This window comes from Bos mutus, chromosome 2 (genome assembly GCF_027580195.1).
Source record: "Bos mutus isolate GX-2022 chromosome 2, NWIPB_WYAK_1.1, whole genome shotgun sequence".
NCBI lineage: Eukaryota > Metazoa > Chordata > Mammalia > Artiodactyla > Bovidae > Bos > Bos mutus.
The window spans coordinates 117,770,382-117,786,158 of NC_091618.1; the positions used below are offsets into that span (position 1 = coordinate 117,770,382).

Consider the following 15,777-nt stretch of genomic DNA (forward strand, 5'->3'; position numbering starts at 1 on the left):
GTATTTAATAATATAAAATTGCAAGATGCAATATGTACACATTAATTTGACAAGTCTGCTCAGAACTGTAACATACAGATGACAGTTCATAATACAGCACATAATATAGCACAATATAAAACAAGAAAGAGTGCCAAATTTCTGACAACACACAAAAAAGAAGTAAATATTTATTTTACTGTAAGTACCTTTAGGAGGTGGAGGTTCTGGTTTTTTGATGACAGGAACTTTCTTCTCTGGAACAATCTTCTTGGGCTCTTCAGGCACTTGAAAGATAGGGATTTCTTTTAGAGTCAAATGATTACAATGAAAAGATTAATGCTATGAATGAATAAAAAAGATAACACTTATTTCTTTGCTATGCTGCATTGTGTCTGTAGGACAAAAGCTTTATGTGTGCAACTGACTTTTGTTCTTGCCAATAAGGTGAAATGTTAAAGAAGGAAATAGAAGACTGAAATGTTTGCCTTAAACAAGATAAATAATAGACATAAAAAATCAAATGGTGTATTCTTCCATTCAGTGAATCTTGTCTTGTACCTGCTGGTGGGGGGGCTTCCGGTTCCACCTCTTCTACAACAGGAACGGGCTCTTCCTCTTCTACAACAGGAACGGGCTCTTCCTCTTCTACAACAGGAACGGGCTCTTCCTCTTCTACAACAGGAACGGGCTCTTCCTCTTCAGGAACAATTTCCACAGGTTCTTCATAAACTTTAAAGATATAGTTAATTTTAATTGAATGTGTGGAACAGTATTCTAAAATGCACAAATGTGAAACACAAAAAATAGTCATCTTGATTTCTTCCCTTGTTTCTACTAATATCATCACTTATATTAAGATGAAATCCATCTTGTTTGACTGAGTTCTGTTTCCATTGCTTTGAATGTTTGAAAAACCCTTTAGTGTTTAATGTCATTTATAGTCATTAGTTCACCTGTCCCGCTTTGTGTGTGCATTAGAGAAGCTTTGTGTAACACAGCTTATGATGGCCAGTGTAGTTGCTGACTATGGACTCAAATAGATTTAAGATTGGAGCTAATTAAGAACCGTGAAGTAAGACAAATAATTAAAGGACAGAAAATGACCTAGAGATACTGAATTAGAAGAGGAACAAGGCCTACATTAAAAACAGTCAAAAGTGGTAAGCTCATAAACAGCATTACATGTACCTTCTGGAGGAGGAGACTCTACTTTCTCAGGAATAGGGATGGCTGGTTTCTCCTCCAAGACAGGTTTCTTTGGTACCTCTGGCACTTAAAAGAAAGAGTTAGTTTTACTTCTGGGTAGTTGAGAAGTACATGAAATTTATACCATATCTAGTTCAAATAACCCAGGGACAGATCCATGAACAAAATTCACAATGAGGCCAGTGATCTGTTCTTGGATCCACATGGTCGGAAGAAAACAAAGCCTATTAACATCAACAAAACCATGTTAGAAAACTCTTCTAATACTTACAACAAACGTACCAGTGTTTTTTTTTTTTTCAATCAATGATGCTATTTAAAAACATTTAAAACTCTAAACAGCCAGTATACTAGGTTTGTAGTTGTTAATGTAAGATGTTTGACAAACAAAAGGCTTTCCTATTGGAAGTGAAACCAAGAGTAAGCGCTTATCTATTGGTTAGTGACATGTACCTTTAGCTGGTGGGACTTCAGGCTTTTTGGGAACAGCTACTTTCTTTTCTGGAACAACTTCTTTTGGAACTTCAGGCACTTTAAAGATATTAGTATTTTAACATTATGAAGAATCACGTGAAAACATTCATCACATTTACACAGAACAAAATGCTTTTCAAGAGCTAGAGGTTGTATCCACCTCTCTTAGACAGTAGACAGTTACAAGTACCTTTAGGAGGCGGGACTTCTGGTTTCTTGGGAACCACTGGAGGCACTTTCTTTTCAGGAACAACTTCCTTGGGCACCTCAGGCACTTAAAAAGATATTAGTATTTAGCTCATTGTTTCAATGACATACGGAAATCATTAAGCTGAGCAGTGGAACATAGCATTTTAGAGACACATTTTTCTGTATGAAGCAGTGGCAGTGGGAAATACCTTTCGCTGGTGGTGGTTCAGGTTTCTTGGCAACAACAGCGGGTGGTTTCTTTTCCGGGACAGGTTTCTTAGGTGGGACAGTCACTAAAGATATTATGATTTATGTTTTAGAATCGGTGAAGAAGAGTGAGAAACAATAAAAGTCATAACGCCTAGAATCTGGGGGACAAGAAGGGCAAAGATTGGCTAAGGCTGCACAGCAGCTGGGCCAGTACCTTTTGGAGGAGGAGCAGGAACAGGCTCTGGCTCTTCTACGACTTCAACTGGAGGCTCCTCTGGGGCTATTTCCTCAGGCTCCTCATACACTTTAAAGACACAAGCTTGTTTGAATGCTAGAACTGACTCAAGCATATGAAACATTTTGTAAAATGATTTTTACAGTGCTCAGAAGAGAGTTTTTCTTTTTAAAAATACTAGTTTGGAGAGTTTCATGATTACCTGCAGGGGGAGGACTTTCCGGTTTGGGAGGAATAGCTTCAGGCACCTTCTTTTCTGGCACAGCTGCCTTTGGCACCTCGGGTACTTTAAAGAGATTAGTATTTTCAGGATTAGACTGAGTGAAGACAGACAGACATTGTCAAACACAGCAACTTGCAGGCAGCTACCTTTGGCTGGTGGCACTTCTGGCTTTTTAGGAGGTGTCACAGGCACTTTCTTTTCAGGGACAACTTCTTTGGGAGCTTCAGGCACTTAAAAGATATTAGTAAAATTACATTTAGGAGTTATGAGATCATTGGAACAAATTATTTTCAAGAGCAGAGGAGTTATGTCATTTAAGCCTAAGATCAGTGACAAATACCTTTAGCAGGTGGGACTTCTGGCTTTTTAGGAGGCATCACAGGTACTTTCTTCTCAGGGACGACTTCCTTGGGAGCCTCTGGCACTTAAAAGATTTTAGTAAAATTACGTTTAGAAGTTGTGGGAGCACTAGAGCAAAATGCTTTTGAGAGCAGAAGAGTTTTATCTCCTTAAATCTAAGGTGAGTGACAGCTACCTGTAACAGGTGGGACTTCTGGCTTTTTAGGAGGTGTCACAGGCACTTTCTTTTCAGGGACAACTTCTTTTGGCACCTCAGGCACTTAAAAGATATTAGTAAAATTACATTTAGTATTATGAGAACAATGGAGCAAATATTTTCAAGAACAGAAGAGTTATGTGCTTTAAAGCCTAAGTTTCATGACAAATACCTTTAGCAGGTGGGACTTCTGGCTTTTTAGGAGGCATCACAGGTACTTTCTTTTCAGGGACAACTTCTTTTGGAGCCTCAGGTACTTAAAAGATATTAGTAAATTTATGTTTAGTAGTTATGTGACCACCAGAACAAAATATGTTCAAGAGCAGAAGAGTTTTATCTTCTTAAATCGAAGGTGAATGACAGGTACCTGTAATAGGTGGGGCCTCTGGCTTTTTAGCAGGTGCCACTGGCACTTTCTTTTCAGGGACAATTTCTTGAGGAACTTCAGGTGCTTAAAAGATAGTAGTTTTATGCTTAGGTTAAAGAGGTCAATGAATTAAAATTTCTTCCAAGAGCAGAGGAGGTATTTCTTCTATAGAAAAAGGACTGGGGTGAAAAATACCTGAAACTGGAGGGACTTCCAGTTTTTTGGGTGGTGCTTTGGGAACTTTCTTTTCTGGAACAACATCTTGGGGAACTTCAGGCACTTGAAAGATATTAGTAGTTTTATGGTTAGGTTAATGAAGAGCAAAGGACTTGAATCATTCTCAAGAACTCAAGAGACATTTCTTCTGCAGGAGTCCAGAGCCAACATGTACCTGTGACAGGTGGGGCTTCCGGTGTTTTGGGTGGTGCCTTGGGGACTTTCTTTTCTGGAACAACTTCTTGGGGAACTTCAGGCACTTGAAAGATATTAGTAGTTTTATGGTTAAGTTAATGAATAGCAATGGACTAAACTCATCCTCAAAAACTGAAGGGACATTTCTTCTGAAGAATGTTGTGGGCCAACATGTACCTGTGACAGGTGGGGCTTCCGGTGTTTTGGGTGGTACCTTGGGAACTTTCTTTTCTGGGACAACTTCCTTGGTAACTTCAGGCACTTGAAAGATATTAGTAGTTTTATGATTAGATTAATGAATAGCAATGGGCTTGAATCATACTCAAACCCTGAAGAAACATTTCTTCTGAAGAATGAGATCAGAGCCAACATGTACCTGTGACAGGTGGAACTTCCGGTTTTTTGGGTGGCACCTTGGGAACTTTCTTTTCTGGAACAACTTCTTGGGGAACTTCAGGCACTTGAAAGATATTAGTAGTTTTATGGTTAGGTTAATGAAGAGCAACGGACTAAAATCATCCTCAAAAACTGAAGACACATTTCTTCTGAAGAATGAAGTCAGAGCTAAATTGTACCTGTGACAGGTGGGGCTTCCAGTGTTTTGGGTGGTGCCTTGGGGACTTTCTTTTCTGGAACAACTTCTTGGGGAACTTCAGGCACTTGAAAGATATTAGTAGTTTTATGGTTAGGTTAATGAATAGCAATGGACTAAACTCATCCTCAAAAACTGAAGGGACATTTCTTCTGAAGAATGTTGTGGGTCAACATGTACCTGTGACAGGTGGGACTTCTGGCTTTTTCGGTGGTGCCTTGGGAACTTTCTTTTCTGGGATAACTTCTTGGGGAACTTCAGGCACTTGAAAGATATTAGTAGTTTTATGGTTAGGTTAATGAATAGCATGGACTAAAATCATTCTCAAAAACTGAAGAGACATTTCTTCTGTAGAATGTTCTCTGGGTCAACATGTACCTGTGACAGGTGGAACTTCCGGTTTTTTGGGTGGCACCTTGGGAACTTTCTTTTCTGGAACAACTTCTTGGGGAACTTCAGGCACTTGAAAGATATTAGTAGTTTTATGGTTAGGTTAATGAAGAGCAACGGACTAAAATCATCCTCAAAAATTGAAGACACATTTCTTCTGAAGAATGAAGTCAGAGCTAAATTGTACCTGTGACAGGTGGGGCTTCCAGTGTTTTGGGTGGTGCCTTGGGGACTTTCTTTTCTGGAACAACTTCTTGGGGAACTTCAGGCACTTGAAAGATATTAGTAGTTTTATGGTTAGGTTAATGAATAGTAATGGACTAAAATCATCTTCACAAACTGAAGAGACATTTCTTCTACAGAATGCTGTGGGTCAACATGTACCTGTGACAGGTGGGGCCTCCGGTGTTTTGGGTGGTGCCTTGGGGACTTTCTTTTCTGGGACAACTTCCTTGGTAACTTCAGGCACTTGAAAGATATTAGTAGTTTTATGGTTAGGTTAATGAATAGCAATGGACTAAACTCATCCTCAAAAACTGAAGGGACATTTCTTCTGAAGAATGTTGTGGGTCAACATGTACCTGTGACAGGTGGGACTTCTGGCTTTTTCGGTGGTGCCTTGGGAACTTTCTTTTCTGGGATAACTTCTTGGGGAACTTCAGGCACTTGAAAGATATTAGTAGTTTTATGGTTAGGTTAATGAAGAGCAATGGACTAAAATCATCCTCAAAAATTGAAGACACATTTCTTCTGAAGAATGAAGTCAGAGCTAAATTGTACCTGTGACAGGTGGGGCTTCCAGTGTTTTGGGTGGTGCCTTGGGGACTTTCTTTTCTGGAACAACTTCTTGGGGAACTTCAGGCACTTGAAAGATATTAGTAGTTTTATGGTCAGGTTAATGAATAGCATGGACTAAACTCATCCTCAAAAACTGAAGGGACATTTCTTCTGAAGAATGTTGTGGGTCAACATGTACCTGTGACAGGTGGGACTTCTGGCTTTTTGGTGGTGCCTTGGGGACTTTCTTTTCTGGAACAACTTCTTGGGGAACTTCAGGCACTTGAAAGATATTAGTAGTTTTATGGTCAGGTTAATGAATAGCATGGACTAAAATCATTCTCAAAAACTGAAGAGACATTTCTTCTGTAGAATGTTCTCTGGGTCAACATGTACCTGTGACAGGTGGAACTTCCAAAAATTGAAGACATTTTCTTCTGAAGAATTCAGCAAATTGTACCTGGACAGGTGGGGCACCTTTTGGGTGGTGGGACTGAACTTTCTTTTCTGGAACAACTTCTTGGGAACTTCAGGCACTTGAAAGATATTAGTAGTTTTATGGTTAGGTTAATGAAGAGCAACGGACTAAAATCATCCTCAAAAATTGAAGACACATTTCTTCTGAAGAATGAAGTCAGAGCTAAATTGTACCTGTGACAGGTGGGGCTTCCAGTGTTTTGGGTGGTGCCTTGGGGACTTTCTTTTCTGGAACAACTTCTTGGGGAACTTCAGGCACTTGAAAGATATTAGTAGTTTTATGGTTAGGTTAATGAATAGTAATGGACTAAAATCATCTTCACAAACTGAAGAGACATTTCTTCTACAGAATGCTGTGGGTCAACATGTACCTGTGACAGGTGGGGCCTCCGGTGTTTTGGGTGGTGCCTTGGGGACTTTCTTTTCTGGGACAACTTCCTTGGTAACTTCAGGCACTTGAAAGATATTAGTAGTTTTATGATTAGATTAATGAATAGCAATGGGCTTGAATCACACTCAAAACCTGAAGAGACATTTCTTCTGAAGAATGAGGTCAGAGCTAACATGTACCTGTGACAGGTGGGGCTTCCGGTGTTTTGGGTGGCGCCTTGGGAGCTTTCTTTTCTGGGACAACTTCTTGGGGCACCTCAGGCACTTGAAAGATATTAGTAGTTTAAGAATTTGGGAAATTTGAAGGTATATGTTACAATGATTATGAAGAGACAAGACAATATACATTCTTAACACAGCAGTGGGAATAAATACCTTTAGCAGGTAGGACTTCTGGCTTTTTGGGCACAGCCACTTTCTTTTCAGGCACAACTTCTTTAGGAACTTCAGGAACTTTGAAGATATTAGTATCTATTAGTTAGAAACTATCAAATGGGAATATCGACAACACACTTGCCCAAGCAAATACCATTTATAAAACTGACGGATACTTCTAAACACCCTTTCCCCAGCCCCCCAAACAGGTGACCCACAACATGGAAGGATAAATACCTTTAGCTGGTGGAGCTTCTGGCTTTTTAGGAGGAGCCACAGGCACTTTCTTTTCAGGGATGACTTCTGGCGGCACTTCAGGCACTTAAAAAATATTCATAATTTGTGTTTAGAAAGGTGGAAATAATGAATGACTGTATCATGCAATCATACACCAAGATATTTTGGATAACTCCCAAACCTCTTTTTTCTTTAGAATTTTATTACCTTTATATAGTGGGATATATACACATAATTTCTTCTAGCTAAAAGAGCAATTATTTCCTTCCCGGTATGTATAGTATTGCCATTACCTGCAGGGGGAGGACTTTCCGGTTTGGGAGGAATAGCTTCAGGCACCTTCTTTTCTGGCACAGCTGCCTTTGGCACCTCGGGTACTTTAAAGAGATTAGTATTTTCAGGATTAGACTGAGTGAAGACAAACAGACATTGTCAAACACAGCAACATGCAGGCAGCTACCTTTGGCTGGTGGCACTTCTGGCTTTTTAGGAGGTACCACAGGCACTTTCTTTTCAGGGACAACTTCTTTGGGAGCTTCAGGCACTTAAAAGATATTAGTAAAATTACATTTAGGAGTTATGAGAGCACTGGAACAAGTTATTTTCAAGAACAGAGGGGTTATATCTTTTTAAGCCTAAGGTCTGTGACAAGTACCTGTAACAGGTGGAACTTCTGGCTTTTTAGGAGGTGCTGCTGGTACTTTCTTCTCAGGGACAACTTCCTTGGGAGCTTCAGGCACTTAAAAGACATTAGTAAAATTATATTTAGGAGCTATGCAGTTCACTGGAACAAATATTTTCCAGAGCAGAAGCATTATGTCTTTTTAAGATCAGTGACAAATACCTTTAGCAGGTGGGACTTCTGGCTTTTTAGGAGGTGTCACTGGTGGCTTCTTTTCTGGGACAACTTCCTTTGGAGCCTCAGGCACTTAAAAGAGATGAGTAAATTTATATTTAGGAGTTATAGGACCACGAGAACAAAATATTTTCAAGAGCAGATGAGTTTTATCTTCTTAAGCCTAAGATCCAAGACAAGTACCTGTAACTGGTGGAGCTTCTGGCATTTTAGGAGGTGCCACAGGCACTTTCTTTTCAGGGAAAACCTCTTTGGGAGCCTCAGGCACTTTGAAGATATTAGTAAATTTACATTTGAGTCACAAGGATCAACACAGACAAGAATCACGTTTACATAGCAACAGCACTTTAGAGGCTAGCAAGGCAATTCTTTCCACAGCCCTCCCTATTCCCTCCTGAGGGGCTGTTAGGATGTACCTTTGACAGATAAAACTTCAAGCTTCTGGAGAGTATGGACTTTTTCCCAGACAACTTCCATGGGCACCTCAGGCACTTCAAAGATATTAATATTTTCACATTTAGGAGTCACAAGAATGAACGCAAACAGGAAACACATTTATATAGGAAAAGACATTTTCCCAAACATCTAAGCTTCTGGCAACATATACCTTCATCAGCAAGGACTTCAGCCTTTTCATGACGAACCACGTATGTTTTCTTTTCAGGGACAATTTCTTGGAGAGTCTTGGGCACTTTAAGAAATCAGTATTTCAACATTTAGTGTTTCAAAGGTCAAAAGGAACAGCAAAATATTTTCAAGACTACAAGTGCTATTTCTTCTTGAATTTGAGGGCATGGGAACTTGTACCTTTAACTGATGGAGGCTCTCTTTTTTTGGAAGGAACTCTTTTTGCAGGAACACCTTCTTGAGCAGCTTCAGGCACTTTAAAGATATTAGTATTTCACATTTAGGAGTTAAAATGACTAATGAGAACAGTAACCACGCTAAGTAAGCAAATGTAGTTTTCTAGACATCTCTTCTCTGCCTGTTGTCCCCTTGCCCCACCAAGCATCTAAGTTGAATGGGATTAGTATTAATAGCATCCTTGCGAAGATGGGCTCACCCTTCTCTAGCGACTAGTTGAGGTGCTATGACACTAGACCCTCCTTATGAAATATGTGTTGAATGAATATTTTTAATAAAAGCATTTTCTGTTTTGATACGAATGGTCACACACATTTTCTTCTGAGAGGGAACTTCTTGTGGAGCTTCAAGTGCTTTAAAGATGGTATGTTTACATTCAGGAGTTAGGAAGAACATTAGAAAAACAGTTTTAAGAACTGAGGGTGGACAATTTCTTCAATATCTCTCAGAGGTGATGTGCACTTTTCCCAGGTGGACATTCTGGCTCTTTAGGAACATCCTTAGATCCTTTCATTTCAGGAGAAACTTCTTTCACAGCTTCAGCTACTTTGAAGATGTTAGTATTCTACTTAGAGGTTAAGGAATCAGTGGAGACATTAATGACGTTAACCAAAGTGACTTTATGACTATAAGGGTGCCTCTTTCAAGAACTGGATGAGGGATAAAGTCCTGAAGAAAGGAGCGAAATCTTGTCTTTGTTATTTCCCTTCTCCCTACCACCATACACATGGGCATATGTTAAATAAATGAAGGAAGGACGACAGAATGATACCTTTAGGGGATGGTGTTTCAACTTCAGGAGGACTAGCCATGAGTATTTCAGGAGGACTAGTCATGAGTATTTCCTTCCTTAAATGAAGGAAGGACGACAGAATAAATGATACCTTTAGGGGATGGTGTTTCAATTTCAGGAGGACCAGCCATGAGTATTTTCTTTATAGGGACAACTTCTTCAGGAGATTCAGGCACTTTACAGATATTAATGCATTGTACTTCAAAGTGACGAAGAGCAGTGAAGAGTTTTACTCATAACCCACCTACAGGAATGTTCCAGACTGGGTGACCTCCTTGCTCCCTGAATCTGATTCTTTGGAAATAGTATGAATGTTTGATTATCAGGAGCTGTTTTCTTAGTCACCTCAGACAGTATCAATGCTAGTAATTTTATTTCTTTGAATGGTAGGAGTATAGAAAATTAGGTTATAAAAATTTACCTTTAGGTGAAAAAACCCTAAATTTTGAATAATTAACAATGTACCTTTTGCTATTAGTTTGGGGAAAATAAAAAAGCTCCTTTCTTATCTGAAATGGCTTTATTTTGTACCCTGACATTAGGTACTTTAAAAGGGTAATTGTTTTTAGGAGAAAGGAGAACAACTAAAAATTCTAGACTGAAAAAATAGTGTCAAAGTGCTCAGATATTCTTCAAATCATAGAATATCATGGGCATTTTGAAGAATTTGTCATTTTGGATGTTCTAAAACATTTTCATGTTTTAATTAATCTGAAAATGTTCCAAATGGGAAAACTTAAGATTCTTTAAAAATAAAAGACAAGGAGAGGAGCAAATAAATTATTCAGGGCAGAATTCTAACTCTAACTGGTTTTGGTTTTAACTGCCCTGGTTTCAGATGGTTTCAGAGAGGATATTATACACAGAACAGTTCCACAGTGAATTTAATATTTTATTTTCTTTAGGTCATGGTTTTCTGAAAGTATTTCTGATATTTAAATCCTAGGGGATATCAAGTATTTCAAATTCATGTGCTTGTTTTTGGTGGTAAGTTTATTTTAATAGAAAAGCAATTCCAATAGGTAGTGGTACCATATCCTGGAATTTCAATCCCATGGAGCGTTTGAATTACTGACTTACAGTCTACAGCCAAGAACCTCTGTCATTTGACAACACTGATTTTCACTTTAAAGAGGGGTGGGGTGAGCCTATTCAGTCTAGCTTCAGGGATATAGATGTTACAGGTGATCTCTCATATAGATTTTTTTCTAGTACTCTGAATTTTACTTTTTAAGGCAACAGCAATAGCTATTTCCTATTGAAGAAACTACCTGGGTCACATCTGCATATTATATGGACATATATTTTTCCTAGAGGCCTTATAGATAAAATTTATAGCCCAAGCATCTCCCTGTGTATAAAGGTATGGACTTTTCCCGCTTATGACTCATGGAGACATGTATAATACCCAGTCAAGCCGCTACTTTGGGGGACACACTTTGAAGTGGCCTCCCTGGTAGCAACTAGAGCTTTTAAGATATTAGTATTTTCACAGGTGTTAAGTACAACAACAATCAGGGGATAAGAAGGCAGACTGTCTTCTCACTTGTACCTTTTGGTGGTGGTATTGTTCTTCTGGTAACAGGAGCTTGTCTCTCTGGAACACCTTCCTCAGAGACTTCCACCTCTTTAAAGATATTAGTATTTTTTAATTGAGAAAAGGCAAAGACAGGAAGACATGACTTACAAAGAAAGTTAGGTATCTTAACAGATATTATAACTTTAAATGAGATTTTTTTTTGTTCTAATAGTTTATCATTATTTGTTGTATGAATGGGATTTGACTTTTTAGGGGCAAACCATAGACAGTTCCTTGTCTTGGGTACCTTAGGGACTCTAAAGATATTAGTATTTTAGCATTAGAGATTGTGAAAATCTACATAAAGCAGTGAACGTATTTTGCAGACTGATGAGGAAAGATTTTATTTAGATTTTCATAGCTAAGAATTATACCTTCGGTTGGAAGATGCTCTGGAATTTGGGGAATAGCCTCAGGTAACTCCACCTCTGGAAATGCTTCTCTGGCTGTATCAGGTTCTTTAAAGATATTAGTAGGTTTATACTTAGAAGTTGTAAAAACAGTAAATTATGTAACATGCAATGTTTGAGTCTTCAAGTCAAAGATATTCATCCAAGTTTGATGTTGCTGAAATGTACCTGTAGTTGCTGGTGTTTCTCTCTCTTTGGGAATAGTCACATATATTTTTTCCTCTGGAACAACTTTCTTGGGTGGTTCAGGCACTTAAAAGATATGAGTACAGTTATGTTTATTAACAGTGAAGGAAAGTACTGAGTTTTTAAAATGAGCCAAAAGTAAATTTTCTTCACTGGGTTATTGGTATTATATACCTTTTGCTGGTTTGGTTTTTGTTTTTTGAGGATGAGTCACAAGCACTTTTTCTTCCAGAAATGATTCTTCAGATACTTCATAAACTTTAAAGATATTAGTATATATATAATTAGAGGCATTTCAAAGTGGATGAAGAATATCATTAAGAAAAATATAACACACCATACACATTCATAACTCAAACGACAGTAGCAGATAGACCCAAATTAGTGACAATAACGCACTGGCCTGGAAAAACTCTCATTTCCAGGTTTCTGGTACAGGACTCTCGTCACTTCTTTATAAGCATGATGGTAAATTGAGGAATTCACTGGTCAGGGACTACTATATAATTCTTCTACTTTGTCCGCAGAAAGCTACTGGTAAATATTCCCTAGGGTTAATTTTTATGCATTTTTTTCCTTAAAGAACGGGATTGATGTTGAGTTGCACATCAAGAATTCTTGAATATTTGACCTACTGGAAATTCATCTAAGTCTCTTCCTGTTCCAGGAACCTAGTTACTTATATTTTAAAAATATAAACCAAATCTAGTTCTTGGCTTCATATTTAATATAAATGTGAAAACCATTTAGGGATTAGAAGAAAATAAAAATAAAAATGATTAAATATTTGGAAAAATTAGGCAACTGAAGAAATAAAGAATTCTCCAGCTTTTAGAAAGGAAGACTAGTTGATAATAATAACCAAATTCAAGTACACCAAGGGTATTCAAACAAGGGAGTCATCATATATTTTTATCCCAACCTATTATTATAGGTTGACAAAAACTGGATTTAAATTTTAGATTCAAATAAGTGGAAACTGGCATTTTCACTCTTCAGATTATTAAATAGCATTCTACTTAGAATATTTTATTACTCATATTATTTTACTGTTTAAATTAATCATAATTTTGCATAATAGCAAAACCAAAAATGACTTGAGGATTCTTTTGCAATTATAATGGCCTTATAAATCTATGGGTATTTGAGCAGCACTGCCAAAATGTTTCCAACAATTATTGCAAAAAGTAAAAAATACTAATGGTGAAGTATTTTGATTCTACAATATCTAAGTAAAATATTATTATGAAGTTAAGGAAAGTTACCTTACGGTCTGAGAAAATGAATTGCTTAGAAACAGAAGACGTTTTTACAGAGATCACATTAACAAGACAATGATAAATTCAACAAGACAAATGACTTTCTAAAATTGGGCAATGGTATACATAAAGGATTTTTTTTTTGGACTATTTGTTTTTTAAATTGGCAAGGAAATATACCTTGTCTGAGGCAAACAGTCATTCAAACTATTTAATTTGAGCCAAATATTTTGGGCATGCTGGGCTTTTTCAAGATATTAGTACATTTACTTTTAAAAGCTATGAAGACAAACTCAGACAAACCAAAGAGAACCACCAATTTTTCTACACTCACTGTAAGTTGTTGCATCTTCAGAAAGAACTATGCGTGATATTTCTTCTTGAATTCTTTCCTTAGGCACCTCAGGAACTTCAAAGATATTAGTATATTAATTGCAATAAATAACTAATATAGCAAGAATATAAAGACACAAAATACAAATATATCACTCACACTCACTGTAAACCATGAATACTTAGACACAGTGTTATTTCCTGTCGTGATTAGCATCACTGTATACCTTTAGCTGGTGGAACTTCAGGCTTTTTAGGAACAGCTTCACGAACTTTTTCTTCTGGAACAATTTTCTTGGGTACTTCAGGAGCTTTAAAGATATGTGTTCGTTTTATTTTTAAGAAGTGCATCATTGGGTATAAAATATCAAGACAAAAAGGGGCATTTAACAAGGAGAATATAAAAAATCCCCAAATTAGGAGTCATCCAAACACAGTGAGTGCATCTCTCTGGATTGCCTTGTTGATGAATCCTTGATTTGCCATATTAGAAAGACTTCGCCCTTTGAATATAGCATCATTTTCTATCGTCATTCGGAACATGTTTGTTTCTAAAGCTACTTGACAATAGCTTCCAACATGAATTATTTTTGAAAAAGAGGTTGAGGGGTCAACATTTAAATACTGCTTAAGAAGAGGTTCAGTACAGATAATAACAACATTTAGGATTAGGTCTGTGTTCCCTGAAGGCTGTTGCAAAAGGTAGGATTATGTTGTGGGACATAAATTGAAATTTACATCGTTCAGCCATTTTGTGGTGTTGAGGGGAGAATGAGCTTTCTCATTCTTCATTGCAATAAGTGAATAAAAGGGAGTTTTGTGTTAGTGGTGAATCAGCAAAGGCAGATACCTTTAGCTGGTGCAACTTTGGGCTCTTCAGGAACATGTACTTTTTCTTCTACCACGATTTTCTTGGGTACTTCAGGTACTTTAAAGATATAGCAATAATTTACTTTTGAACATTCATAAAGATTTTTAACAAGCAGAGCACACGAGAAATGTAAACACAGAACAGAACACAGCCACAATATAAAATACAGACATCGCTTTATCAGGTACATTACAGTAATTAATATGAGTTGAATTTTGATAACACAAACAATAACAAAAAAATCCAAGGGAATTTCTCATGTAAGAGTCATAAGAACTTGATAAGAAAAATGAGTAAGACATCTTCTCTGCTTTTTTCGCCTGTTTTGTTGGAATAATTGGCATTTTCAGTGATAACATTCTTAAATGCTTCAGAGACTTTAAAGATATAAGTATATATTATTTATTAAATACTGTTTCTTATTTATGTTGTGAAATTCAAGAAGTTTAAAAACCTGAACAAAGCAAGGACATCAAACACAAAGTCATGATATATTTATATCTAGTGGGTCATTAAAATTAATAATCAACATAAAGACAGGGATTTATCAATAAGCATATTAGTGAATATAAAATCAAAGAGCACCAAAGGAGGAAAACTGGGTTCACTATTTGGTTAGTAGTGATATTCATTTTGGGTATTCTTAACAGTGACTATTTTTTGATAGAACTTTCTTTAACCCCTCACCTGCTTTAAAGATATTAGTTTGTTTTAGACATTCCAAAAACACAAAACACAGAAGAAAAACATCAAGGAGAATGCAAACTTGTAAAGCTGCCAAGCTGCTACTGCATGTAAAATTAGGTAAGTAATTTTTCACCAATAAAATACCTTTAGCTGGTGGCTCTTTTCGAGGAACAACTTTAGTGGGTGGTTTTTTTGGAGGGATGACTTTCTCAGATATCTCAGGCCCTTTAAAGATATTAGTGTTTCGGTTTAGAACCAACTTCTGAAGTGTAATTGTGCTCAATGACCAAAGTTAGTACAATGAGGGCTCAGTAAGATGCTTTCTCTATTTATATTTTAAAAATTTACATCAGACCTACTTCCAAAAAAGACTTGATTTTGCTAACTTTCATCTAGATTGTAAATTTACTATGTATACTAAGCACATACACATTCCTTCCTATTGAAAGTGAAAGTTGCTCAGCTGTGTCCGACTCTTGATGACCCCAACGACTATACAGTTCATGGAATTCTCCAGGCCAGAATACTGGAGTGGGTAGCCGCTCCTTTCTCCAGGGGATCTTCCCAACCCAGGGACCAAACCCAGGTCTCCCGCATTGCTAGGAGTCCCGCATTTACCAGCTGAATCACAAGGGAAGCCCCTCCTTCCTATTATACACATATGATTAACTTGTTCAAAAACTGGAGTGGTCTTGTAGAGGAAATATTTGTAAGTTTATTCTCAGAATATACTAGAATGCAGGTGCTGCTACCACACTTCATTTCCTTTCTTAATGTTGTTTCTCTTGAAAATATCATAAAATGGTGGAAGCTTTGGATATGTAATTATCCGTGTGTGAATAGCTGGT

At 37.3% G+C, this 15,777-nt stretch overlaps 1 protein-coding gene across 1 annotated transcript in view; it reads right to left on the reverse strand.

The window, feature by feature from the left end:
- The window catches only part of TTN (titin), a 276,220-nt gene that overhangs the window by 122,815 nt on the left and 137,628 nt on the right, over positions 1 to 15,777 (reverse strand). Inside the window, 47 exon segments of the mRNA XM_070359061.1 lie at positions 189 to 266; positions 541 to 711; positions 1,171 to 1,254; positions 1,642 to 1,719; positions 1,853 to 1,936; positions 2,061 to 2,144; positions 2,276 to 2,365; positions 2,499 to 2,582; positions 2,666 to 2,749; positions 2,860 to 2,943; positions 3,055 to 3,138; positions 3,248 to 3,331; positions 3,443 to 3,526; positions 3,638 to 3,721; positions 3,834 to 3,917; positions 4,031 to 4,114; positions 4,230 to 4,313; positions 4,429 to 4,512; positions 4,626 to 4,709; positions 4,824 to 4,907; positions 5,023 to 5,106; positions 5,220 to 5,303; positions 5,417 to 5,500; positions 5,616 to 5,699; positions 5,812 to 5,838; positions 5,841 to 5,894; positions 6,264 to 6,347; positions 6,461 to 6,544; positions 6,660 to 6,743; positions 6,855 to 6,932; positions 7,092 to 7,175; positions 7,385 to 7,468; positions 7,552 to 7,635; positions 7,747 to 7,830; positions 7,936 to 8,019; positions 8,131 to 8,214; positions 8,364 to 8,438; positions 8,555 to 8,638; positions 8,755 to 8,829; positions 11,157 to 11,231; positions 11,558 to 11,641; positions 11,762 to 11,845; positions 11,954 to 12,037; positions 13,373 to 13,447; positions 13,599 to 13,682; positions 14,222 to 14,299; positions 15,074 to 15,154. Coding sequence (XP_070215162.1) covers positions 189 to 266; positions 541 to 711; positions 1,171 to 1,254; positions 1,642 to 1,719; positions 1,853 to 1,936; positions 2,061 to 2,144; positions 2,276 to 2,365; positions 2,499 to 2,582; positions 2,666 to 2,749; positions 2,860 to 2,943; positions 3,055 to 3,138; positions 3,248 to 3,331; positions 3,443 to 3,526; positions 3,638 to 3,721; positions 3,834 to 3,917; positions 4,031 to 4,114; positions 4,230 to 4,313; positions 4,429 to 4,512; positions 4,626 to 4,709; positions 4,824 to 4,907; positions 5,023 to 5,106; positions 5,220 to 5,303; positions 5,417 to 5,500; positions 5,616 to 5,699; positions 5,812 to 5,838; positions 5,841 to 5,894; positions 6,264 to 6,347; positions 6,461 to 6,544; positions 6,660 to 6,743; positions 6,855 to 6,932; positions 7,092 to 7,175; positions 7,385 to 7,468; positions 7,552 to 7,635; positions 7,747 to 7,830; positions 7,936 to 8,019; positions 8,131 to 8,214; positions 8,364 to 8,438; positions 8,555 to 8,638; positions 8,755 to 8,829; positions 11,157 to 11,231; positions 11,558 to 11,641; positions 11,762 to 11,845; positions 11,954 to 12,037; positions 13,373 to 13,447; positions 13,599 to 13,682; positions 14,222 to 14,299; positions 15,074 to 15,154 — 3,891 coding nt within the window.